We start from the raw sequence: 22,832 nt of genomic DNA on the forward strand, positions 1-22,832 counted from the left end.
CCCCTATATCATACACACCTATGATATTCCGAGAAAGAAGAAACTGTCAAGGACAGGGAGCAAGCCTTGTGGTTGCCAAAAGCTGGGTAGGTTACAAACAGGCACAGGATTTCTAGGGATGATGGACATGTTTCCTATCTTGATTGGGATGGTGGTTACACAATTTTTTGCATTTGCCTCAACCCTAAGAACCATATGTGGAAAAAGTGAATTTTATTACATGTACATCATACCTCCAATTTTTTAAAAATATATATTTGGTTTTTTTAAAAAGATTTTTTATTTATTTTTTATTATTTATTTTTTTAGTTCTCAGAAGACACAACATCTTTGTTTGTATGTGGTGCTGAGGATCGAACCCGGGCTGCATGCATGCCAGGCGAGTGCGCATCCCCAGCCCCTCCAATTTTTATTTAAGAAAAAAAAATGAGCCAGGTACAGTGGTGCACACCTGTAATCCCAGAGACTAGGGAGGTTGAGGCAGGAGGATCGCAAACTTGAGGCCTGTCTCAGTACCTTTGTGAGACCCTCAGCAACTTAGCAAGACTGTGGAATGGGTTGGGATATGGCTAAGTGGTGAAGTGCCCCTGGTTCAATCCCAGTACAAAAAAATGAGAGAAAAAGTGAGATCATGTATCTTATTATAGCTTGACATCAGATCATGCAGAAAGAAAATATGTGCAATTCAATGCAAAATGCTCAAAAATAAAATGTACATTATCATGATGATGATGATGATGATGATGATGATGATGATGATGTCTGTTTTGCTATATTAGGGTTTGAACCCAGGGAGCTTTATCTCTGAGCTACATCCCAGCCATTTTTATTTTTATTTATTTATTTTTTAAGCCCTAACATTCTTTCTGATGGTTGAGTGGACACACAGGCACATTAGTGAGGCCCAGGCCCACCCAGCCGGGAAGAGGTTTGGCCAAATTCTCTTTATTTCAATACTGGGCATTGAACCCAGGGGCGCTCTACCACTGAGCCGGGTCCCCAGCCCCTTTTATATTTTATTCATTTATTGATTCATTTTCAGTACTGGGAATTGACCGAGGGGGAAATTTACGACCGATCCCAAGCTCTTTTTAATTATTATCTACAGACAGGGTCTCACTAAATTGCTCAGGGCCTCAATAAAATACTGAAGCTGGCTTTGAACTCTCGATCCTCCTGCCTCAGCCTCCCAAGACGCTGGGATGACAGGCGTGCGCCCCCGCGCCGCCGGCCTCCCTTGGCAACAACTTGGTGGAGGACCCCCCTCCCCACTGCACCCGAGGTGGAGGAGCTGGGTGGGGGGAGCGCCTCCCGCCTCCGCCACTCCCTTCCTCCCTCTCCCTGGGTGGGTTCCCCAGGCCACAGCCTGGCAATGGAATGTTGTGTCGTTGGTTGCCCAGGCAACCAGGGCCCGCTTGGCCACTGCCTCCTGGGAGTCCTGCGCGCGCGGCCGCGTTCCTAGGGCCTCGTAGGCTCCTGCAAGACTCCAGCAGGTTTAAAGACAGAGAGGCGAGCGCGGGGACGATGGCAGTGCCCTGGGAGGACTATTTCCGGCTGATCTTGCAGGAGAAGCTGTCCCAGTGAGTGTGATGCAGACAGGGAGGAAGGCAGCGGTGGGCGGGTGGCCCACGCCTGCTCCCCCAGCCCCTGGGTCCCCATTCCTCTGGACAGTTCACACTGAGAAAGAAGAAGCTGAGGTTCTCAGAGGAACCGCGACTTCCAAGAGGGCTCAGGCAGTAAATCCTTTGCCCCAAGGTGGAGAGGAAGGGAGGTGCCCCCTGGGCTGCTCCCCCACCGGGAAACTGCGTTTTGGGGAGGAGTGCCTGCTTTGAGTTGGCCAGTGCCACCGAGTGTCCTAACCTCAGTCCTAGCATCTGCAAAATGGGTCGGTGGGGTGTCCCCGATCACATTGGGTAACCCTTGCCAAATGAAACCTTAGTCTAGCCCCTCTGGGAGAGCAGGTCACCTGGACCCTGCTACTTCTGGCCAGCTCCCTGACTGGGTCTAACAGGGTCACCCCAGAGCTCGGCCCAGGAGGGAGCTGGTCCCCCACCCCACCTGCTGGCCCCACAGCCTTCCCTCAAACACCATCCCTCGCCCACCGAGGTCACCCCCTTGGCCCTCCATCAGCCCTGCTCTCAGCTAGTGCCCTGGAGGGACCCCTTCTGCCCTCCCCAGCCCTCCCTGACCCATGGTGTTCTCTGCAGAATCTCCGGAGCTGGTCACTGGGCTCCTGCAGCTCTGCACCAAGTTTCTTCTTTTTCTTTTTTCTTTTCACAACAGCCACAGGAAATTCTTCTCTGCTCAAAGCCCCTCCTGGCTCCCATCCCACTCAGGGTCCAGCCAAAGTCCTCCCTCACCGTGACCCGCTGCAACCTGCCCTGGGCACCTCTCTGCTCTCAATCCCCGCCTCCCGCTTCCTGGCTCTTCTTTCTGGCCTCACCGCCCCCCACCGTCCCTTCCCTGGGGGTCTTGGCATGGCTGTCCTGGTCTCCTGACTCCCTGTCGAAGTTCCCCTGGTCTGCTTACATCGTCATCTTGGGGTCTGCCATGGCCTACCAGTACTATAATTGATTAGCTTCATCTTCTGTGGCCCCAGGAGAATTCCAGCTCCTGGGGGGGGGGACAGGGACTTTCTTTTCTGTCTTCTTTGCAGTGGCTCCAGCACCAAGAGCAGTCCTGACACACAGCGGTGCTCAGGTCAACCCACCCAATGAGTGAAGAATTCAGTAGCCAGTGGTGGCTGGCAGGGACATCTGGGCTCGAGGGTGGAATTGGGGAGCCCTGATTTTTGCCTCCTTGACCTCCACCTCCTTCTTGAGCCCCTCTAGGAAGACACCAGAGAAGAGTGTGGGCCACTTCCCACCTGTGCTGCGCCTCCTGGAGAAGAGGAAAGAGCTGGCAGCTGCAGACCAGGGTCTGCAAGCCCAGAGGGAGGTGAGCTTCCTCTGGACCATCCTGAGCCTTGCCTTCCTCTTCTTCAAGAGGAGAATCAAGTGAGAGCAGTTTTGGGTGCGCTGAGCACCTACTGTGTGCTGGGCATTGGGCTGGGATCTGGAGTGCCATCACAGTCCCTGCCCTCAGGAGGCTTACAGTCTAGAGAGGAAAAGAGACAAGTGACCAGATGGGGATCGTTAGGAGGGGGAGCACTGGGCCGAGGCCGTGGGAGCCCAGAGGAAGCCCCTGTTTCCCTGTGTTAGTGGTCAAGGAGGACTTCCTGGAGGAAGGTCTTGGGACTCGCAGAGGGGCAAGTGGGCTTATTCAGCAAGGGGAGATGGGTTCGGAAGGTGGGGAAAGAAACAGGCAAAAGGGACCATCCTATGCAAAGACAGGGAGGCAAGGACAAAGCACAGATGACCAAGTGGCCGGATGACAGTTTCAGGAGGAGAGGCTGAGACCAGGCAGGGCAGGGACACAGGCTTTCAGGCTACAGGAGGGTGTTTGGGCTTCTTCCTGGAGCCGGGGAGCGGACAGTGGATCGGAGGGGTTAAGGTGAACTGAAAGCATCGGATGACTTGAATCCCCAAACTCAGAGCCACCCCGCTCCTCACCCCCAGGAGTTCCACACCACGATGACAGCCCTGGAACAGCGCTGGGCAGAGCTGGTACAGAAAGAGCAGCAGCTCAAGGGGTCCTTTGTCCGCTTTGACAAGTTCCTGCAGGTAGGTGGCGACGGCTGGGGGAGGTCACAGGGACCCACACCGTACAATCCAACAGGGGCCAGGGGTCCACACAAGTAAAAGGATGGGTTTGGTAACGCAAAAGGGACAGCCTGAGAGGAGGAGAAGGGGCGAGGGACCCAAATCTGAGATTGGGCAGAACTTGGCCCGCGGGCGGGTGTTTGTCACCCTTGGTGACTCAGCGTGCGTATCGGGGCGAGGAGGAGACGTCGGCGAGCTTCAGCTCCGCAAGTTCCCGAGTCGCTTGGGTCCCGCTCCCCAGGACGCCGAGATCCGGCGCGGCCGCGCGCTGCAACGGGCGGCGGAGGAGCGACACCGCGCGGACCGCCAGGGGGCGGAGGCGCTGCGGCTGCGGGCTCAGCTCCAGGAGCTGCGGCGGGAGCGCGCGCGGCTGCAGCGCCGGCTACAGAGGCTGGAGCCGTGCGCGCGCCTGCTGGAGCGAACGCTGGAAAAGCTGCCCGAGGTGAGCTGGGGAGCGCAGCCAGGGCCCAGCTCCACCTTGCAGCGACAGAATCCCCTGGCATGGACGGAGCACTAATGGAGCACTGACTGTATGCAGGAACCATCACTTACTGAGTGCTCACTGTATACCGGCAGCACGCTTTGTTCCTGAATCATCCCCGCAGTCAGTAAAGTGGGTTCTGTTAGTGTCAACCCCATTTTACAGAAAGTCAACACAGCCGATGTCACACAATTAGGCATGTGTGTGTGGCAGGTGGGGAGAATCCGAATAATCAACAGGTATCACTAATTGAATGAACCCAGGAACGAATGTTAACCAGGCAGTGAGGGTTGATGGTGGCGGTCGGAAGGTGGAGTGGGGCTCACGTCTGACACCCTGGGGTCAGCGAGATGCGACGCCCCCCTTTCACAGTTGAGCAAATCGAGGCGCCGCTGGAGTGTTGGCGGCCCAGGCACGGAGGGCAGGGCCAAGGGAATCCCTCTCCGGTCCCAGTTCCAGGAGGTCCCAGAGCTGGTGGCTCGTTTCGACACCCTGGCAGACACGCAGGTGGCCCTGAGGCTCACGGAGCGAGAGCGGCTGGCGGAGCTCGAGGCGACGCGGGCGCAGCTGCAGCGGCTGCGGGACAGCGAGCAGGACGAGCTCCTCGCGCAGGCGCAGCGGCGAGCAGAGCTGCGGGAGCGATTGGAGTCCGCGCGGGAGCGCGCGCTGGAGTGGGTGCGGCCTGCCGGGAGGCGCGTGCCGGGCGCCACCTCTCACTCCGGAGGGGCGGGCTGGCTAACAGGGGGGTGTCAGACATGAGAGTGCGCTACGGGGCCCCAGGGGCTGGCCCGAGGGGGCACGTGACATGCTGAGCTCCCTCCCGAGGGTGCACCTGTCTGGTGCAGGTGGATGGGGGAAGCCTCAGCCCTTGGAGGACCCGTTCCCGCCTTAACCGGGAGCCGGGCGGGTGTATGGTCTCCAGGAATCTAAGTGGATTCAGATCCAGAACACTGCAGCGGAGAAGACTCTGCTCCTGGGCCGCGCGAGGATGTCAGCGCTCAACCTGTTCCAGACAGTGTGCCAGCACCTGAGGCAGCCACCAGCCCTGGACATTGAAGACACTGAGGGGCAGCTGGAGCAGGTGAGGCTTTCCCCGTGATGTCATGTCCTTCAGAAACACGCGGCGCCTCAAAACCCTCCCAGGGCAACACCTTCTCTGGCTAAACTTGGCGCTAGCCCCGGATGTGGGCTGCATCAGCGCCCAAGCACCCTGCCTTTCATCTCGGCTCTGACGGTGACCTTGTGCAGAAGACAGCCCCATGCCCCTGGGTCTTAGGGCACCTTGTGCCGAGTGTCAGGTGCCTGCTGGACACCCCAGGTTTGTGCCCAGTCTCAGTGACACCTCTGAGACAGTGTACACTCTGACCATCTGCTCCTGGCACGAGGGGTCTCGGCCTCTTTAGGGAGCCTGAGCACAGATTAGGCACCATACATCCTTTCAGCCCAGTGGCGCCACCAAACGTCCCTGTGGACGGAGCACACCTGGCTTCTCAAGGTTGAAGAGGCTGTAGGACACACAACATGGCCTACAAGGCCTCTTCTTTTTGCAGTACTGGGCACTGAACACAGGGCCTTGCACAGACTAGATGAGTGCTCTGCCAACACCGAGCTACATTCCTAGGCCTTTTCAAAATTCGAGATAGGGCCTCAATAAGTTGTCCAGGTCTCAAACTACCCATCCTCCTGCCTCAGCCTCTAGAGTTGCTAGGTTACAGGTGTGCGCCACCACACCTGGCAACTTCATTATGCTTTTTCAATCTTTGCTGGAAGGTTCCCTTCTCAGATGCTCACTTAGGTGAGAAACCTGAGGGCAGCCCAGGGATGGTGAGTGGTGAGCTGGCCACCAACGCCCATGACAGTGGATCTATGGATTCTTAGTATCATGTTCATATTAATTACAAGAAAGGAGGGCCACTCACCTATGGAGATGAACAGATCACAAACCAATGAGTATGCCCCACCCAAAGAACCCCACATCCGGGACAGGGACACACATGAAAACGTAAACTGAGTGATAAATAACACCTCTATGGTAACTTTGTTGCTCGGTTTCAGTCCTATACATAGGACACTGGGACATAATGGGTTTTAAAAAAGGGTGACATGAGGAGTGAACACCAACAGCTGGGAACGTGGACTGTCTGGGGAGGAGTTGCCCTGAACAGCCCTGGGAACCAGGTGGCTTTGCTGCTGCCCAATATTGGGGCCTCCGGCCCCCACCCCTACCTCGCAGCCTCCCAGGTGTTGTATGTGGTGGGGAGGCTGGCCATCCACTAGAGGCTGCGATGTGCCAAGGCTGCACTTGTTCCCCAGGTGAAGCTCTTCATCCTGGACCTCTCTGCCATGCTGACCAGACATCGCCAGCCTGAGCCTGTGGCCACCACCTCCCAGCCCTGACCCAGGTGCACGGTGATCGGGAGCTGAGGGACCCAGCCCTGGGAGGAGGTCCCACGCTCACTAGGCTCACTAGGGGTGCAGGCTCCAGGCCGCCCTGACCTGTTTTCCCAGGAGGAAGACGGAGCTGTGCCTGCCCAGGCCGCAGTGTCTAGATTCGTGTCTGGTGTGATCAAGGTGGACCAGCAAGGGGCTGCAGGCAATGTGCGGGGCACCCCCTACCCAGAAGCCGCACATCCAGAGGCCTGCAGCTCTGTACTCTGCCGGGGACAGGCCATCCTGAAGGGCAGCCACTGGAGGCTCCTGACTCTCAGAACCTCAACAGGGTGACAGGAGCTCTGAGCAGGACAGAAGCAGGATGGCTCTGACCTCTCACAGCCAGAGGGCAGCAGCTGGCCTTGTGGCCCTAGCTCGCCTGTCCTGAGCCCACACAGGCAGCTGACTCCCCTCTGAGCCAATAGAGCACCCTCAGGGGACCCAGGTGGCATCACATGGGGCGTACACAAACACTCTCAACTGCCACATTAGCTTCGCGACCTGTGTCTTCCCCTCGTCTCCCCAAGAAGACTCCACTCTCAGGTCGAGCAGAGGTACTCAATAAAGGTTTATCATGTTGAAAACCATCACTGAGCCTGAGGCACTCCGGGCTGGGACCATGTGACCATGACCTCTGAACCCAGAACTCACAGCAGCAGCAGCAGTGACTCAGTTGCCACCTTGGGTCCTGCCTGTCTGGCTTTGCTGGCGAACTCCTACACAGGCTCCAAGGCCTAACTCCAGTGTCCCTTGGTAGAGGCAGGGGCTGCTCCTGTGGCCGGAGGCACTTCCTTCCCACAGGGCACAAGCTCCTGCAGGCAGCCCCCCAGTAGCTCGTGGGAAATGACTGCTCGTGTCCACACTGGGGCCAGGCTTCGGGCTGAGTCCTGGTCCTTACATCCTCTTCCTCATCTTGCCCTTCCTGGAGGGGGCACCCCGGCCAAAGGCGCCCTGCTGTAGCTCCCGGACCCGGCGGCGGTTGCGAACGGAGAGCTGCTTGAGGCCCCCGCGCTGCAAGAAGCGCATCTTCTGGGCCCGGCGTCTCTGCTTCAGGATCTGCTGCTTGGTCTTGAGCTCGGAGCGCACGTGGCCTGTGGGGGCACCTGGGGTGCGGGGCTGGGATGCACCTGCCAGGACATAATCGGGGGCTGAGCAGCTCCTCCCTGCCCCGTCCCTGCCCTGCTCAATGCTGTGGCCCTCAATGGCTGGTATGCAGTGGGTACTTAACCAGGAGAGAAGGGAGAGGGAAAGAGGAGAGTCAAAGGCAGCCGGAGAGAGGGAGGAGGAGACAGAGGAGGCAGCACTGGCAGGAGGACACCAGAGGAGCGGGGATGCGGCCCGGGCAGGAGACAGGCAGGCCCTGGCAGCCCCAGGCACAGAGGGCAGGCAGCGGCCAGCCCCACAGGGCTGCAGAGATAAGTAGAGGCTAAGGCCACCCAAAGGAGCCTGGGACATGGTGCCAAGTTCCCCTCTCCCCAGGGGTGGATCCAGGAGGAGGGTGGCAGGCAGCTGGGCAGCCTGCGTTCAGTCCCTGTCCTCAGCCCCGTTTCCCTGCTTATAAAGTAGACACTGTCTCCTAGCCCCACAGGTCATGTGTGACATGTCGTGGACATAACCTGTACCTCCCTAACAGTAGGCTAACCCGCAGTGTTTGGGGGCAGGGTTAGAAGGGGCCCAGCTGCAGATGAATCCCTTCAGAGCACGAGGAGGACTGAGTGGGGTCAGAGGGCAGGCAGTGGCCTCTCTGCTCCTCGGGCTGCCCCAGGGCCTTGCACACAGGGGTCTGCCCTAGGGACTGCTCCATGCCGGATCATGCCAGAGTGTGTGGTCACTAAAGACTCTGGCAGATGGAGTGGCTTCTGATCTCATCTAAGGTGGACCAAATCAACCAAGCCCCAGGTGGCCCAGGGGTATACTCGCCAGCCCTCACTTCCAGGGACATCTCCCAACCTCCCCACACCGCCTCCTCCCTGGATCAAAGCAGCCTCCTGACCGTCAGCTCTTGTAAAAAGAACTCTACAGTGTTGCCAGAGAACCCCAGTCCTGCCAGCATCCAAGACAATCTCCCCACACTCGATCCCCCAGGTCCAACCTGCAGCAGCTGAGGTTGGTGCAGGTGAGATGGTTGTGCCATGTCCATCCCAGCGCCTCCCCCTGAGGTGGGCAGATCAGGGACAGGCACGGAGCGGCACAGCTCTTTCAGTGACTGTCAGCAGGTGCTAGTGACTGGGAGAGCCCAGGTCAAGTCCACTGAAGGACTTCACAGGGGCAGTGGTTTTGAGCCCCACAATCAGCCGGCCTGGGGGCAGGGTCTTGTTGGTGAGAGGGGAGTGGGAGCTCCGAGGCCTTGGCAGTGCCCACCTGGGGCTCCTCTCTGTGCTGCTTTTCCCTAACGTGACCACACCTGCTCTGTCCACCAGCGTGCTCACCTTCCCCGCCCTGCTACTCACCTTGGCCACGCCCTCGCTTCCCACCTCTTCGGGCTGGACCTCGCCCATCAAATGTCCCTTCTTCCTCTGAGTCACGATCATCAATTTTCTGTTTCTGTTTCCACTTCTGGTAGCTGGGAAGGCATGTTAAGGAAATTTCACGTGGTACCCTACTGCCCACTACAGCGGACACAAGCCCCGCTTATAGGAGCCGGGGCGCAAAACCATGTGGCCCCGCCCCAGCAGGTACAGGTCCCTGGCACAGGAGGCCTCCAGGAAGCAGCCCCTACCCTGGCCCTTCCCCACCCTTGGCCTCGCCCCCAGCAAGTATAGGCCCTTGGCACAGGAGACCCCCTGAAAAAGCAGCCCGCCCCTCCCCACCCTCCCCTGGCCCCGCCCCTCCCCTGGCCCCGCCCCAGCAGGTACAGGCCCCTGGCACAGGAGGCCCCCAAGGAAGCAGCCCAACCCGCCCCGCCACTCTGGATACAGGTCCCGCTTGTAGGAGCTGCTGATGTAGCGGCCGCTCTCGGTCTTGATCTTCTTTTTGTCCTCCTGTCCTGACTGTCCCACAAACCGCTTCTTCTTCCGGTCCCTGGTAGAGGAGTTAGTGGGGCTGCCATGAGGGAGATGGCCTGGGATGCCCAGGTTCCCTGGGGGGCCTGTTCCCTCACCGGGGCCCCTGCATGGGCCCTGGGCCATCAAAGGAAAGCAGTGCTGCCACGCCCAGGGCCCAGCAGGTGCTCTGCCCACCTCACCTCACCTTTCCCTGGCAGCCCAGGTCTCAAAGGGGGTTAGGGGGTCAGAGGACTGGCAATGGCACTGAAGTGGGGGTTGGGGTCCTCCTGGAAGGTTCCAGTCCCCACCTACCAGTTCCTGGCTTTGTGACCCAGGTAGAGTGGCACTGAGAGACCTCATGAGCAAAACTGGTCATAAGCCTGTCAGGAGAGCTGGCAAGAACCCTGCAGTGTGCGACCAGATCACCGGCAGGCAGGCAAGGAAGGGGCACCATCCTGACCTCATGGGGCACAGACAGGAGCCCACAGCAGACAGCCCACCCCCCAGTGGGCACGCCTACTTGCACTCACCACTTGAGCTGCTGCTGGCCTCTGGTCAGGTTCTGCGCTTCGTCCCCCATCAGGTCCAGAACGGCACCAGCCACCTGCTGCTCGAAGGCTCCCCCAATCCCACCGACACTCAGCCTGAAGGGAGGGTGTGCAAGGTAAGGGGGGATGACGTGGCCCAGAGGGTCCCGGTGCCCACCCAAGACCCAGCTGGTCACTCACCCCCGCTCGCTGTCGAAGTCCTTGGGCCGGTAGGGGACGTAGAACTCCTGGTCCCGCTGCTGGGCCTCCGCCCTCCGTCTCTTGGCTCCTCCGTGAGGTGCTGGCCTCTGCCGCTTCTGGCCCACGACCTCTGTGAAGACATGCTGCAGGCAGGAGGCCCAGCGTCACAACTGTGGCCCCTGGGGAGCCACTATGGCTCTCCACATCCACTGCCCAGCCAGAGCTCAGGGTCCAGAGCTTCCAGGGGCTTTACAAATCTGGCTTTCCCATTTTGGGGGTACTGGGGATTGAATGCAGAGGCGCTTCACCACCGAGCCACGTTCTCAGCCCTTTTTATTTTTTGAGACAGGGTCTCCTTAAGTCGCTGGGAACCTCACCAAGTCGCTGAGGCTGGCTTTGAATTGATCCTCCTGCCTCAGCCTCCCAAGCTGCTGGGCCTACAGTCATGGGCCACTGTGCCCAGCATGGCTTTCCCATTCATTAGCTGGTGAACAGGTCTCCCGTGGAACCCATTTCCCCATCTGCACGAACACCATAACCCCTGCCTTGGCCATCAGAGGCAGGATGGATGAGGAGGCAGGGTGCCAACTCTGAAACCCTCATTCTAGTCCCAGCTTGGCCCCCAAACTGTGTGACCGAGGCGAAGCCCTAGCGTCTCTGCGCCGGGGCTTGTTCCACACAAGGACTTACTGGGGCCTTCAGCTATGCCTGTGCCTACCAAACCCTCCACCAGCGGGACCAGAGAGAGAGACAGGTGCTGTCACCATCCGGGGACCTTCCGCCAGGCAAGTGGGACACTTTAGGACCCGTCATGATCCTCCAGCTGCCTTTCAGAGGTCATTATCTGATGCTGCTCCTGTCACCTGGCTGCTGCCCACATCCCTCCTCTGCCCCTTCCAACCTGCCTGAGCCTCAGCCTGGAACGGACGATGACCCACCCACAGCGCCTCAGGGCTACGGCAGGCGCGGTGGCCGCTCACCACAAGCCCTGGGCCCTCCTGCTCCTCCGACCAGGCAGTGGCGCCCTCCCTCTGGTCTGTCCTCCCTCGGGCGTGGAGGCCCAAGGCCTCGCTGCTGGGTCTGACATGTCTGACCCCCGACCCCCGACCCCCGACCCCCGAGTGATTGTGCTCTGCAGATGCTGAGCCTGGGCCCCGGGCTTTAGAGGACAGAGATGGGCGCCTCCCCAAGGGGGGCCCAAAGCCCCAAGGACAGCCCTGTGGGCTGCTGGGACGTAACCACCCCTCCCCCAGCCCCAGCTCCAGGGCCCCAGACCCCGCCCGTACCTCTACATCCTCTCCCTCGACCTCCTCTTCCTTCTCTTCCTTCTCGGGCTGCTCCTGAGGTGCAGGGCATCGCTGGGAGGGGCCAGCCAGACCTTTCTGACGCTCCTGTCGCTCCTTTCGTCCCTGCTGGAAGCTGGCTATGGCTTTGCGGTCCTTTTGCCGCTTGGCACGCATCACCTGGCTACTCAGGTCCCGGCTGGAGGCATTGATCTCAAAGATGGTCTGTGCAGGGGACACCAAGTCGGTTGCCTATGGGCCCCCTGCCCACTCTCGCCAGCTGGGTGAGCCCTCTGTGGACATCCCTCCCGGTGGCTAGATAGGCACCCTGGTTAACTGCATTTCACAGTGAGAGAGGAGGCCCAGAGCAGGTGAGTAACTTGCTCCAGGTCACACAGCTAGGGAAAGCCAAAGCTTGGCTGTCAACCCCAGTCCATCTAGACCCCAAGTCGGTGCGCCCCACGGGCACTCTGCAGCTCTGTGTGTTGCTGGCTGGCAGGCCACCTGCCACCTTCCCTGCTTTTGTGCAACCCACTCCAGGTACACAAGGCGGGGTGTCCAGGGAAAGCAAGAGGGAGGAAGGGAGGTGGGCTGGGGAAGGCGAGCGTCTGGGTCAGAGTAGGCCAAGGGCCCATCACTCCCACTGTGAGCCTCAGTCACCTCTGGAGGTGGGGGACACAGCTGCCCCACAGGGCCTGCAGTGGTCTAGCAGGGTCCGGACTGAGGGCGTCTCTGGGAGCCGAGGAGCCAGGGCTGAGGGCTGGGAAACCCCAAGCGCAGATGGACCCTGCCGCAGGGTCCCCCAGGGGCCAGCAGCACCCTGTGATCCTGGTCCTGGCAGGACCTGCGTGCCTTGCCCCCCTCACTCACTGAGCGTGCGCGGTAGCTCCTGATGCCGTCCACCAGCCTCAGCCGCTGCAGCTCCCCCTCCTCGAAGCGCGTGCCTATCAGGGAGAGGGCGTGAGGACGGGGCTGCAGGGCTGGGCTGCCACCTGCCGCGCCCCCCTCACCTCCGGGGCAGGACTCACTGAAGAGGGGGTGCAGGCCCAGCCCCGCCACATCCAGCTCCTTGGCCCTCTTGATGGACTCGGGCGATGGTGCTGGACGCGAGCGCACGTACTGCTGCTGGGCGTTGTCTGCCACACGGCCCAGGCTCCGCAGCTCCAGGGACGCCTCCAGGGTGCTCCTCAGGCCGCAGTCCTCGTCGTCTACCACACTCTGCGGCACCCTGCCCAGCATGCCATCGGTGCCCGCAGCACCTGCCAACCCACAGGGTACGCTGAGGGACAAGCTGGTGGCCCACCTGCCCAGGCCCTGCGCGCCCCCCAGGCCCTCTAGCGGTCACTGTTAGAGCAGCTGCCACAGCAGACTTGACTGGGCCAGAACAGGAACCAGCACGGGCCGGAGGCGACTGCTGTGTGTGTAGATGAAGTCCCAGCAGAGCGGCCGCCATTACTGACGCATTGACCGCTAGCACTGGGGGTCGGGTGCGGTCCTCTCCTGGGGTCAGATCCAGCCTGCTGCCTCCCAAGGCCAGCACAGGGCGCCCACCTACATGCACCATGGACCACGGACCCTCTGTGTTGCCCCGGCCTCCCCTCACCTGAAGGCTCCTGGTGGGGTGGCGCCAGGGCCAGGGAGCGGCCCAGGAACAGGTGCAGGTCCAGCAGGTAGGGAACCTCGTCTGGGGCCACCAGGGAGTAGGCTGTGCCACTTCGGCCAGCGCGGGCCACACGGCCTGAAGAGGAGATGGTGGTTCAAGCACAACAGCCACTGGGCTGGGCACTCGCAGTTGCTAAAAGGGTGAAGTGTGTTACAAATATTCTATGGGGATGGAGGAAAGGACACGGTGACAGCTTTGTCACCAGAGAGCAACAGGAACAGCAATGGGGGGGTCTCTGAAAGGACTACAGGGTTCCATGCCCACTTTGTCACCTGGCTGCCACCTGGCCAGCTAGTCACCCCCCTGGCCTCCATCTCCCCACCTGTGAAGGCACCATTGCCCATACAAGCCAAGCAGCACACAAGGGACACGGCGCCTGTGCTAGCCTCCCAACATGAGTGGGGACTGGACCATGTCCCCAGCCATGCTGAAGTCCCCATGGTCAGTGCCCCAAATGTGGCCTCCACAGGACACAGTGGCACTGCTGCTCTAACTACTTAAAACAAGGCCATGCAAGGAGGGTGGGCCCTCCATCCCAGGGGACAGCTGGTACTCTGTAATGGCAACCCAAGCACACAGACACGCTGTGACTTTTGTGACAAAGAGGTTAGGCGGGGCCGGGGTAGAGCAAAGCCCTAGGGAAAGGTTAACGGAGCAGGTGGCCAGGCAGGGCCGAGGGGAGGCAGCCCGGATCTCGGCCCAACAAAGCGGGAGGGACCTGTGTAGGACAGAAAGGTAGAGACAGCTTCTGGGGTAGCCAAGGACATGGAGTCTCAGGGAGGGGACCCCGAGGAGACCGAAGGGCCATGCTGTCAAGTGCCACAGCAAGAGAAAGACACAGCCCAGGATAGGGCGAGTGGCTTCTGCAGAAGCAGAGCCGTGCTGCCCAGCAGGACCTGTCCGCCTGTGTCCCCACGCCCCGGCTCCCAGCAGGCCTGGTGCCTGGCTGCTCACCCACGCGGTGCAGGAAGAGCTTGCCCTTGGCGGGGAAGCTGTAGTTGATGACGTTGTCCAGCAGCGGGATGTCCAGGCCCCGGGCAGCCAGGTCGGTCACGATGAGGGCAGAGCACTTGCCATGTGTGAACCTGGCCAGGTTGATCTTGCGGGCCGTCTGGTCCAGGGCGCTGTAGATGTGGGCGCAGCTGACCCGCTGGGCCGTCAGTAGCTGCTCGGAGGAGGGCAGGAGGGAGGTGAGGGAGGTGAAGGAGGCTCGCCTTCCGGGCAGAGCGCCATGTGCAGAGGCCAGCCCGGCCAGCCCGCAGCCTGGCACCCCCAGCTTGAAACCTAGCTCTGCTCAGTGACCCCAACTTGGAACCCTCACCAGTATCACTTCTGGCCGGCCCCTGTCCTGGTGGCGGGCGCAGAGAGCTCCCTCTGGAGGCAGCCAGCACTGACCGGAATAGCCTGGGCTGACTCTTCCTGGGCCTCCCTGCCCTGGGCTGAGGGGAAAGCCACGCTGCTCATGGAGGCTCTGTTCTGAGGACTGAGCCCAAGGCACTGTGTGCAGAAGAGCCCGGAACCCAGCAGGCAGGTGACCGTCACTGTTCTCTAAGAACTGCTGTTGGCCTCATGCACGGGTGACCCCAGCTGCATAGGGGAGGCTGAGCGAGGGGATCAGGAACCTGGGACAACAGGGCCAGATGTGCTGAGGCGGGGGAGGGAGGCAGTGAGGGGCTGGGCAGGGCCCGCGGCCTCCTGGGTGACTGGGACTCCGTAGACAGGGTCACGCTGGTACCCATGTTTGACACAAGCCATGGAACTGCCTGCACTCCCAGGGCACCCCGCACCCCCATGGGTGTGAACTGTGCCTGACGCAGTGCAGGCTGACATCTGGCTGCAGAGTGACAGGATGGCCGGGAGATGGCTCACAGCAGCCTTGACAGAGGGGAAAGCAGATGGATGGAGCCAGGCCAGGGGCTGTGAACAGCTGTGCCCAGGCCGCCAGGACCCAGAGCGACCACACTAGACTTTCTGTGTGCTCAGGATCGGCTCAGGGAAGGGAGAGCCCTGCCCTCCCTGCAGCTCCGGCCCCGCGCCCTCTGGTGGCCACACTGAGAAGAGCAGGTCCAGGCTCAGGAGGAAGATGGCGCTGCTCCCTTTCCCACCCCGTGGCACACCAGGCCCACTCACCTCCGCGAGGTACTCGGCGTGGTGCTTGGTGGCCACAAACACTACCGTCTGGTCCTGGGGCCGAACTACGTTGCGCAGCAGGTGCAGCAGCACTGCGGCCTTGGTGTCCTCACGCACCAGGAGGAAGGAGGTCTGCGGGGAGAGGGAGCTGGTGGGCTCTCTGTAGGCCACGGGCCTGCCAGGTCCCCCACCGCCCCCCCCCAAGGCCACGGGTCTGAGCAAGGGGCCCGCTGTGGCCTCACCTTGAGCTGCTCGTTCAGCTTGGCGTCCACGTCCAGCCGGATGAGCACGGGCTCCGTGAGGCCTGCGGGGGCACAGGGGAGACGGGGGTCACCAAGGGCTGGGACAAACAACTTCGCCCCGAGTCCAGAGCCACCCCTGCCACTCACCTGCCCGGGCAAACTCCACCAGCAGCTTAGGCAGCGTGGCAGAGAACAGCACCGTCTGGTGCCCCCCAGGGAGGCGGCCGATGATCTCCTGCAGCTGCTCCGCAAACCCCATTTCAAAGAGCCTGGAGGGGAGGGGGGCACAGGGCACTGCGGGGGTCCACCTGGAGCTTCCAGCCAACCCGCCACCCTCATGGCCACCTTCATGGCCACAGCCTCCCCACCTATGCTGACATCCAACTCTCATGTTTAACTCAATTTGCCCTTTCCTTAAGGCACAACCTCAGCCTAAGTGACAATGACCTTGAAATTCTCACCCTATTGCCCGTGTCCTGAGCCCCACGCAGGGGTGGGTACCCACAAGTCTCCACCTTTCTTCCCCAGGGCACCCTGCGCGTGCTGTTCCTCCCTCTTGAGGCAGCCTCGGCCCAGGGTTACCCATGATTTGACCAAGTTCCCAAAGCTGAAGAAACAGTGGGGCTGGGTCCCATCTTTATGTCCATGCTCTCAACTCTTTTTCTATTTTTAATCTCTTTGAAAACATGTGCTAGACCTTAATTATTCTTTTTAATATTCTTAAAATGTAAAACTAAAAAATATTGGTCCAAAGTGCCCCAGATGAGCTCCGGCACGTCCTGTGATCTGCAGCCCATATCTGGAGACTGTGGCCATGTAGGTCTCTCTGGACAGAGCCCTCCCCCTGGCCAGCCAGCCCCGCACCCTCTCCTTCCTAGCTGGGGGCAGCCGCAACAGCGCCGGGGGCAACTGCAGCCTCACCTGTCGGCTTCATCGAAAACCACGTACTCCACGCTCTGCAGCTTCAGGCTCATCTCCACAGCCACATGCACCAACCGCCCGGGGGTGGCGATGATTCTGGAAGGGGATCACAGGCAAGGTCACCCCAGTCAGGCCACCACCACAGTCCCCTGCCATCCACCAGCCACTGGCATCAGCTCGGGTCTACCAACTCACATGTCAGGATTTTCATGCAGAGCTGCGAACTGGTCTTCCATTCTGGGGAGAAGAGAGTCCGGTTGACAGAAGAGTCTCTGCCCTTTCCCGTAACCAAACGCCCAGCGAGTCCCCACACCCTTTCCCAGGGACACAGATCCTAGACTTGCAACTGGGGAAAGGCTACCACTGAGATGCTAGGCAAAGGCATGGCCTAGACCAAAGGTACCAGCTGAGATGTACAAACAGCTCCAGAAAATACAGGCTCGCCTTCAGAACCCGCCTTTTCCCCACCGGGACTCGCGAGACAGCCCGGGGCTGCTTCTAACCCAGGGTGCTGCCCAGCAGCTAACCCTGGCACTGCCACTTCAACCAGAACCCAGGTGCCCGACCGTGCCCGTCCTTAAGCCTCTGGGGCATGAATCTCAAGGTCAGTCCTCCTCTACAGTTTTCATGGGGCACCTGAAGGAGTCAGGATCCTGGGACAGGCACAGCTTAGGAAGGCTGATCCTTCCCTCAGTCACACACAGGAGAGAGAAAACCCTGTGTGGTGCCGTGGACTCGCTGTAATCCCTGCAGCTCGGGGGGGCTGAGAGGGAAGGATCTCGAGTTCAAAGCCAGCCTCAGAAACTCAGAGAGGCCCTGAGCGACTCAGTGAGGCCCTGTCTCTAAACACAGAACGAAGAAGGCTGGAATGTTGCTCAGTGGTTAAGAGCCCCCGAGTCCAATCTCTGGTACCAAAACAAAATAAAATCAAATTAAATTTCACTGAAGGGAAACTCAGACTTGAGAGCAGCAGCTTCCCAAGGGCAGAACACACGGGCTGCCTGGAGGAGATACTGCACAGAGGCAGGAGAATGGACCGAGCCCAGCTCTACTGCAGAATCTCCTCACTGCCCTGGGCCCTTCACCTCCGAGCCGGCCTCTGTGACAGGAGGCAGCACCCAAGGAATGACACACCTGGCAGTGAGCCGCTGCTCCCGGGCCTCCATTTTTCCTTTGGGTTCTGGAGATTAAACTTGGGGACACCCAACCACTGAGCTACATCCCCAGCCCTATTTGGTATTACAGGGTCTCACTTTGAACTCTCGATCCTCTGGCCTCAGCCTCCCCAGCTGCTGGGACAACAGGCGTACCCCTTGCACCCGCCTGCGTCAGGCCTTCATTTTTCATATGCTGCTTTGAATCGACCCTCAGCACGGCACCCACACCACCCAGGCCTGGGAGCCAGGAGACCCGCTCAGGAACCTCAGGACCGGCCTGAGCTTCGGCCGGTGCGCCTGCGCGCGTGAGTTGGTCTGAACGTGCAGAGAAGCTGCCATTAGACTGAGCAGCAGGGGCTCGGTCAATCCAGCGTCCTGGAGCACAGGGGCATGTGGGCACGCTGGTGACTGTGGCGCAGGGGGACCAGGACATGGGGTGAGGGGGTCCTTACTTGTCCCCACCCAGAATCAGGGCAGTCTTGAGGCCGGTGAACTTGCCCAGCTGTGGAGAGGGAGAGGAAAGAAAGAAATCGCTTGAGAGGGTGACACCAGAGGACCCACCCCGCTCACGCCCCTGGGGACCCAGGTCAGCGCCAGCTGTAGACCTCACCCCAACGCACCTCCTTAGTGAACTTCATGGTCTGCAGGGCCAGCTCCCGAGTGGGCGAGAGGATGAGGGCGCGGGCCCCGGTCTGGGCGCTGCGGGCCTTGAGCCGCTCGAACATGGGGAGCAGGAAGCAGGCCGTCTTGCCGCTGCCGGTCCGGGCCATGGCCACCACGTCCTTGCCGTCCAGGATCACTGGGATGGTCTGCAGACACAGGTGAGTGGCGGGGTGGTCAGTTCCCGCCCAACCCAGTGGGGAGTGGGCCCAGGAGGGGCTCTCAGCAATGGGCAGGGCCTGTCGCAGCCCTGATGGCATTCCTGCAGACACCCGCCTGCCTCCTGGGACCAGGGGCAGCCTTCTTCAGGGTGAGCTAGGTTCCACCTCCTCCTAGGCCTCCTCCTCAGGACCCAAGGAAAGTCTCCCAGGAGCTAACAGCTGAGGACAAGTGATGATGGGTCCTGTGGGTGGCATGGCAGGCTTGGCAGTCCTAGGGGGCATGACCCAGGGCCAAGCCTCTACTCTGCTGGCCCTACGTCCTCCACCTGTGAAATGGGTAAGCTAGAGAACAGGGGGCAAGATTTGTGACACCTGGGACAAGGGGTGGCCTTCACATGGCCAGAGAGGAGGGCAAAGCCACACGTCCCCTCCCAGCCCTTACCTTCCTCTGGATGGGCGTCGGCACCTTGTAGCCCTTCTTCATAATGCCTTTGAACACAGGGTAGCTCAGGCCTGCAGGAGACGGGGACAGTCAGGGCTGGAGCGGCCCCGGAGGGCACAGAACAACCTACAAGACAGATGACTGCTTCACGGACAGACAGATACCCAGAAAAAGACGTCAGCAAGGCAGAATCTTAAAGAGTAAATGAGACTTAACAGGCAAGTCTGCCAAGTGCGCGCGGGGGAGGGGGGGCGCACACCTGTAATCCCAGGTGCTGGGGAGACTGAGGCAGGAGGATCGCAAATTTGAGAATAGTTTTAGCAACCCAGCAAGACCCTGACTCAGAAAATAAAAAAGGGCTGGGGATGTGGCTCAGTGGTGAAGCCCCCAAGTACCAGGTTCAATCCTCAGTGAGGGGGGCGGGGTCTGCAAACTGCAGTGGACACAGCTCATGCGGATGCCGGTGTGAGCCCACTCATAATGCCAAGAGCTGACAAGGGTCTCCGAAGGCACCTGTGTGATGTGATCATGGGCACCATGAGAGGATGTGGGGTTTGCTTCAGAATCACCAGGCTGGTGAGGAGGTAAGTGTTGAAGTCAGTTGAAGCTAGGTGACAGATATGTGACACTCGCTGTATTGTTTTTTTTTCATTCAAAATTCTAATTAAAAAAAAAAATAAAAAAGATGCTAAGGGACAAGGGCCCAGGACAGGCGCAGCGCAGGTGTTGAGAAGTGAAGCTCGGGTGCTGGAGAGGAGGTTTGGGGCCCAGTAGGGTGTGGGCTGGGGGAGCTGGTGCCCTTGAGATTCGAGAGCACAGTTCCAGCAGCTTGTGTCCCATCTTTCATCTTTGGGATTCAGAAAGGTACACAAGACCCTGTTTTGGCTCTCCTTTGGTCACTGATGACGTGTAGCACGTTGTTGTTGAGCTCAGCGGTGTGGACGGCCTTTGAGAACTGACCATCCATTCTCTTGGCCCACTTCTCCCTCAGGATGCTTTCTTACTGATTTATAAGTTCTTTGTACACTAGGGCTGATAACCCTTTGTCCCATAGCTTGCAAATTTATTCCTGACAGAGCATTTATTTTAGCGCTTTCTGGCATACATGTATCTAACCAAAAGAAATCAAATTACATGATTCAGGTCACACTTGGAAAGTTGTCCTTTCTTAAGGTTTTATATGTATATAATATTACACATATATATGGTTATGATTTTTTTCCCATACCAGGGATTGAACCCAGGGACACTCAACCACTGAGCCACACCCCGGCCTTTTTTGTATTTTATTTAGAAAGAGGGCCTTGCTGAGTTGCTAGAGCCTTGTTAAGCCACCCCCTTTTTCATATCTTTATTTTGTTTATTTATTGAGGGATTTTTTTTTTTTTTTTTAATGTGGTGCTGGGGATCGAACTCAGTGTCTCAAGCTTGCCAGGCAAGCACTCTACCACTGAGCCCCAGCCCCAGCCCTCACCCTTTTTATCCCTTACTCTGAGACAGGGTCTCACTAAGTCGCTGAGGCTGGCTTTGAGTCTGCGATCCTCCTGCCTTGGTCTCCTGAACTGGGACTTATAGGTGTGTGCCACTGCACCTGGCTGGATTATGAACATATTGATCTTGATGTCACACCCTTGCCCCAGCAGCTGAAGGTTTTCAGGGATAGAAGGGTTCAGCTTTGTTTCTGCTACAGGTGCTCCGCCACCTTCCCCGCCTCTGCCCCCCTGCCATGCCATGCTGTCACACAGCAAACCCTCTGCTGTCTGGCTGTGCCTGCACCGTGTCACTGTTTCTGGGGCTTGTTCTACATGCTTTCTCCTTGCTTCAGGCCTGTTGTCCCCAGAAGACCCTGAAGGCCTTGGTCTCCAGGTCTGCTGTGCTAGTCCACCTAACCCCTGGCACAGTGCTGGGCCAAGAGCAGACCCTGCAGCTCAGTGCAGAGGGCAGATGACCTGCTGCTGCTGCTCCCCGAAGCCCTGGATGCTCCAGGGGCACACCCACCCATGGACTGGAAGCCTCCAGACTTCTTCTTCTTCTTGTTCTGGGCTCGCACCATCTCCCGGGTGTCTGGTTCCACATCTGAGGTGCACTCTGAGGTGGGAAAGGTAGGCAGGGGCCTGCCAGGTCCCAGCTGGGAGAAGAGAACAGACCAGGCACAATCAGTCCAAGCAGTCAGACCCTGGAGGCAGAGGGGGCTGCCCACAGCCTGTCTCCCCACCTCCATCAATTTCTCACTAACAGGTCTCCTCAGCTGAGCCAGGACACAGCATGGGTGCCCAGTGGCTCTGCAGACACCCCGCCTGGGGCCCAATTCCAACTCTGTCTCTGTCTTGTACAGACTGTGAGCTAAGAATGTTTTTCACATATTAAAGGATTACATTTAAAAAAAAAAGGGCCAAAGAACACCAGGACTTTCATACAGTCCCACAAAGCCTAAGATTTGTCACATGGCCCTTACCAGGGACAGTCTGTCATGAAAAGGTGAGCAAGATATCCGAAACCACAAGCGCCTGCCACACTGACTGTGTGAGTGGCATATATGGACACAGTGTAGTTATCTTTTCAATAATTTTTGGAGCACATATAATCACCTGCCTTCTATACAGTGGGGGCACAGAGAGGTTAAGCAACTTCTCCTGCATCCCACAGCTGGTGCAGGGCTGGGCCATAGCAAAACCCCTGGTACTCCAACACAGTATGACTCCTCCTCTGCACTCACCACCTATGCTGCCTGCATCCTCACTGCCTCTAGCAATTTCTTGGCACCCACTGGAGCACCTACTTAGTGCCAGGCGCTGGCCGGGCTGGGAAAATGGAATGAGGCCTTATCCCAGCCCTACCCGGGGTGCAGTCTTTTCACTTCATATAAATGCCCATTTATTCATCACCGTACCCGGGGCCTACTCCGTGCCAGGCACAGCTGGGCACCGGACTGTGGAGAGCAACGGGCGGCAGCTCTTCTGGCAGCTTGGTGTCCACACTTATTTGCATTCATTTGGCACTCGGTAGTAGAATGCCACAGGCCTTAGAGCCAGATCTAAACCCCGAGTTTAAGTGCGCTCACTCTAGCTCTGTAATCCTTGTCAAGTTTTTTAACCTTTGGAGGCCTCATTTCCTCCTTGGGAAAATAGGGATTCCAATAGTTAGCCATAGGCGGGGGTGAGGCTCTCAGCTCGGGGCCTGAGACATAGTAAATGGTCAAAAACACGAAATGAGCGTGTTTTTAGTTTCCCAGCGGCCTGGGGGCGTCACTGTCTCAAGCTACTTGGGTCTGGCATCCCCTTAATTCAATTTCCCAAGACCGTCCCAAACTTTGTCAGTCCTTCCGCACCCGCACTTTTCATTGGACGGCTGGGAATGGGGATCCGCCCCCTGGGCCGAGATAGCCAATGAGGAGCGCGCGACCCAGGGCCGGCTGCAAGGCCCGAAGGCCGGGGCGACAAAGGAGCGGGGCTACGGCCGCGGGTCGCGACTGAGCCCGACTGCCGCCCGTGTGCCCCGGCGGGCGGCCCTGAGCCCCGTCCTGGAGCGACAGACCCCCTCCACGCGCCTCCCGGGGCGACTGCTGCCGTGAGGCGCTGCCTGGAATCGCCCCGCGAGCGCCAGCCGCACGCTCCTACCTTCCCCGCCCGGGCATCATCTTCCGCCCGAATCTCAAACTCGCCGTCCTCCGAGTCGCTGTCGCGGGCCTGGGAGGCTGCGCCCCGGCGCTTTCGGAGCCCCTTCTTCTTCCTCCACTGGGCCATGGCAGCTGGCGACCGAGGTCCGGCCGCACCGCGCTTGCCGGCCGCCATGCGGGCCCGGCGCTCCGAACCCGGAAGGGGGCGGAGCCTGCGGGACGTACCAACTGCG

General features: G+C 59.4%; 2 protein-coding genes across 8 annotated transcripts; one reads left to right on the forward strand and one right to left on the reverse strand.

The window, feature by feature from the left end:
• The first annotated feature begins 1,408 nt into the window (after positions 1-1,408).
• On the forward strand, positions 1,409-7,199 carry Cfap73 (cilia and flagella associated protein 73). Of its 7 annotated transcripts, XM_078039072.1 has the most exons (8): positions 1,412-1,580; positions 2,823-2,937; positions 3,558-3,662; positions 3,943-4,143; positions 4,555-4,857; positions 5,105-5,263; positions 6,496-6,584; positions 6,691-7,199. In XM_078039072.1, the coding sequence occupies exons 1-7, from the start codon at positions 1,525-1,527 to the stop codon at positions 6,577-6,579; spliced, it is 1,023 nt and encodes a 340-aa protein (XP_077895198.1). In that variant the 5' UTR covers positions 1,412-1,524; the 3' UTR covers positions 6,580-6,584; positions 6,691-7,199. The 7 variants fall into 7 exon arrangements, 6 of the variants coding, with proteins under 6 accessions (XP_077895198.1, XP_077895197.1, XP_040145373.1 ...); XR_013434690.1 differs by lacking the exon at positions 6,691-7,199 and having other exon boundaries at positions 1,409-1,580; positions 4,555-4,853; XM_078039071.1 differs by having other exon boundaries at positions 6,496-7,199.
• Ddx54 (DEAD-box helicase 54) lies at positions 7,157-22,816 on the reverse strand. The gene is made up of 20 exons (XM_078039069.1): positions 22,601-22,816; positions 20,982-21,111; positions 18,984-19,054; positions 18,341-18,529; positions 18,173-18,222; positions 16,759-16,800; positions 16,564-16,659; positions 15,790-15,911; positions 15,643-15,704; positions 15,401-15,532; positions 14,225-14,435; positions 13,211-13,345; positions 12,636-12,866; positions 12,478-12,551; positions 11,611-11,832; positions 10,325-10,467; positions 10,127-10,240; positions 9,529-9,633; positions 9,063-9,175; positions 7,157-7,739 (listed from the first exon to the last, which is right to left on the reverse strand). The coding sequence occupies exons 1-20, from the start codon at positions 22,772-22,774 to the stop codon at positions 7,507-7,509; spliced, it is 2,649 nt and encodes an 882-aa protein (XP_077895195.1). The 5' UTR covers positions 22,775-22,816; the 3' UTR covers positions 7,157-7,506.
• Between the last annotated feature and the right edge of the window lie 16 nt (positions 22,817-22,832).

The sequence above is a fragment of the Ictidomys tridecemlineatus genome, chromosome 2 (genome assembly GCF_052094955.1).
Source record: "Ictidomys tridecemlineatus isolate mIctTri1 chromosome 2, mIctTri1.hap1, whole genome shotgun sequence".
Lineage (NCBI taxonomy): Eukaryota > Metazoa > Chordata > Mammalia > Rodentia > Sciuridae > Ictidomys > Ictidomys tridecemlineatus.